A 3265-nucleotide genomic window follows, 5' to 3' on the forward strand; every position below is an offset into this window, starting at 1 on the left:
AGTAATCCCTACGGTACTAGAGATCTGCTTGCTTTGTGTCATTTAAGACTACTTAGGACATGTCCAAAAGTACCCCAAAATTTGTGACTTGAGCACAGGTAACTCGGTTTTTCTACATAGATGTGATTTATGGCTCTTTCCTCCTTCAGTTCACAAGAAAGCATGCTGGTGATGTCATAATGCACAATGCCTGCATCATCGAGGTTATAAAACCTTGTGTGCCATTTGACATGGCAACCAGACAGAGAATGAGAACACAAGAGAGCTGGGAAAGAGAATGTCGAACAGAGGGAGAGCCAGTTCTGGTTCTATGCCAGTAAAGAAAGGATCGATAGTGAAGCCTTGCTCCAGGCCCAAAGAAAAGGGAGAGACACCGCGAAGAATGATCGTGAAAGAGACCAGAGCTGTTGTCATAGATATCGGGACTGGGTCCTGCAAATGTGGGTTTGCTGGAGAGCAGAAGCCGGCCCACGTGATCTCATCAACCGTGGGTAAGCATTTCCAGGAGACTGCGAAAACAGGAGACAATCGGAAAGAAACATTTGTTGGCAAAGAACTTCAGGATGCCGGAATAGCCCTGAAACTTGTCAACCCTTTGAGACATGGAATAATAGTGGACTGGGACACCATTCAGGACATATGGGAGTATATTTTCCACAAGGAGATGAAGATTCGGCCCGAGGAACATGCTGTCCTGGTGTCAGATCCTCCCCTGAGCCCCACCACCAACAGAGAAAAATACGCGGAGATGCTCTTTGAGACGTTCTGCACCCCTGCCATGCACATCGCCTACCAGTCGAGATTGTCAATGTACTCCTACGGAAAGACATCTGGTCTTGTTGTGGAAAGTGGCCACGGTGTTTCTTACGTCGTTCCCATCTACGAAGGCTACACTTTGCCAAGCATTACTGAAAGAGTAGACTACGCGGGGTCAGATGTCACCCAATACCTCATGAAACTCTTAAATGAGTCTGTGAAACTGTTCACAGAGAAAGACTGGAGGATCCTGGAAGACATCAAGGAGAACTGTTGCTTCACTTCCCTGGACTTTCAACAGGACTCCATTGCACCTCTTGGGAAACACGCGATCGAATACGAGCTTCCTGACGGGCAAGTGATCCATATCGGCAGGGAGAGATTCATGTGTTCCGAAATGCTCTTCAAGCCATCCCTGATCAACTGTCAGCAGCTGGGGCTTCCCCTCCTGACCATGACAAGCCTCAACAAGTGTGACGCCAGCCTCAAAAGGAACCTGATGGGCAACATCCTGTTGTGTGGGGGTTGCACCACAATGAAAGGCTTCGCTGACCGCTTCCAGAAAGAACTTACCAAGATATGCCCGAATGACAAACCCATTGTGATAGCCTCCCCTGAAAGAAAAACGTCCGTGTGGACGGGAGGTTCCATCCTAGCATCCCTCAAGGCCTTCCAGCAGCTCTGGGTTCACAGAAAAGAATATGAGGAACGGGGGCCATTTTACATCTACAGGAAATGCTTCTGAGGACCCAACAAGCAGATGACTCAACGCTCCCCCGAGCAGGAGGCACGTCGCTTGAAGAAGTCTCCCGTCTTCTTTTAACCACCAGCATACAATTGCCCTTTGAGAACTGGTGGTTTACCTTCTATTCTCCCTGTATTAAAGGCTTCGTTAACACTCTGCAGTTAACAAAAATGGTGTTTTTTATTTCTTGACACAAATTTGTACACATAAACTCTTCCTAACAAATTTGCCCTTACAAATGCTTTAGGATGAATTCCCCTGTACACTCATTGGGGCTAATTCCACCGAATTCAGTTGGACTATATTCTGAGTAAACGTGCCCAGGATCTGACTAGGAAGACCCTAGTTCAAATTCCCACCCTGTTATGGACCTTGTGTCACGTCTGAGTCCCATCCATGCCAATTTTAGTAATCCTTTTGTTCTGAACCAATGTATCCTGCTGTAACTCAATGTCATTTTACCAATGTCGTAACTATTTCTTTCACAGGCTTTCACAGGAGTTTATCTAATGAACTGCAATGGTTTCCAGCGTCTCTGACCTTTTATGCTACTCCCTCTCAGCCTTTGCTATGTCTTGCTTCTTAGTGACTCACTTTGATAATTGCAAATATGTGGAGCGTTCTCACACAAGCAGAGCGCCAAAACCTTGTTTATGAGTGGGGGGGGGGGGAAGAGCAGGCTTGAATGTTAAAAGAGAGGTCTCTCTCACACGATGTCATTCCTGTCAACTTTTACTCTTGCTGCTCAGATGCTTACCTTGCTTCTGAGTAGTCCTATGGACCTATATATGGAAATGATCTGATTTCTGAATAAAAGCCATTTGACCAAGAACCTGTGTCTTGCTGCGATGGTCCAAGGTTCTGTCTACCATATCCTGCCATCCATCGCCTGACACCTTGGGCCAATCACTCTCTATTGGCCTGATGTACCTCACAGGGTTATTTTTGAGGATAAAAAATAGAGGAAGGGAGACCTATATATCCATAAAAAACGTAACAGCAGAAGGCTGATCCTATTTATCTTCTATATGGAGTTTTCCTGCAGTTTGGGTTCCAAAGTTCAGTGGTTTTACTCCAGGATTCCTTGCAAAATTGTTTCCCATTTGTTGTCTTTCCTATGGTTTGTCATTCCATGCTTTTTCAAATTGGAAAAAGGTGGTTTTAGAAAATATGGAGAAATGACAAACCACTACAGTTCAACACCCAAACCACAAGAAAACCTCCGTGTGAGACAACCCAGAAGCAGTTTGAATAGAGAGACCTGCAACAGTGTGGTACAGTTAAAAAACTTTAATGGTCTGATGGGGGGGGGATCCCACATGACAGTAATGCACAAAATGAACATTCCACAAGCTTGTCACACCCCGGCCCTCCCATCTCCCAAGACAAACAGAAATGGTATAACCTGACTCCGTGTATGCGTGTTCAGAAATAAGTCCTCTGTGCTTGATACTGTCAGGTCTTGCCAGGTACCTCCCCAGTCACTTCACTGCCTCCCTCTGCTGTATGAGTTAAAGACGATACCAGTTCAATAAGCTGTAACAATGGAATTGACCAGAATGCCTAAAGGCAGGGCTTCTTTTCAGGGGGAACGGGGGGGAACAGAGTTCCGGCACCTCTCGAAAATACTTGGCAATAGTGCTTGAAAATAATATTATTTCAAAGAATCCCGTGTGTTTCTTCCTCATTTCCCTCTTGAGAGTTCCGCCATCTCTTTAACCAGAAAAAAAACCCTGCCTAAAGGTAGTAAAGCAGGATCAATTA

At 45.5% G+C, this 3265-nt stretch overlaps 1 protein-coding gene across 1 annotated transcript; it reads left to right on the plus strand.

Moving 5' to 3' along the window:
* Positions 1-277: 277 nt before the first annotated feature.
* Positions 278-1501, plus strand: LOC129334804 (actin-like protein 7A). Its single transcript, XM_054987140.1, has one exon. It carries the CDS (start codon positions 278-280, stop codon positions 1499-1501), a length of 1224 nt encoding a protein of 407 aa, XP_054843115.1.
* The last annotated feature ends 1764 nt before the right edge of the window (positions 1502-3265 follow it).

This window comes from Eublepharis macularius, chromosome 8 (genome assembly GCF_028583425.1).
Source record: "Eublepharis macularius isolate TG4126 chromosome 8, MPM_Emac_v1.0, whole genome shotgun sequence".
NCBI classification, from domain to species: Eukaryota; Metazoa; Chordata; class Lepidosauria; order Squamata; family Eublepharidae; genus Eublepharis; species Eublepharis macularius.

Coding starts and splice junctions, on each gene's coding strand:
- LOC129334804 (XM_054987140.1), top strand. CDS start 278: ATGTCGAACAGAGGGAGAGCCAGTTCTGGTTCTATGCCAGTAAAGAAA.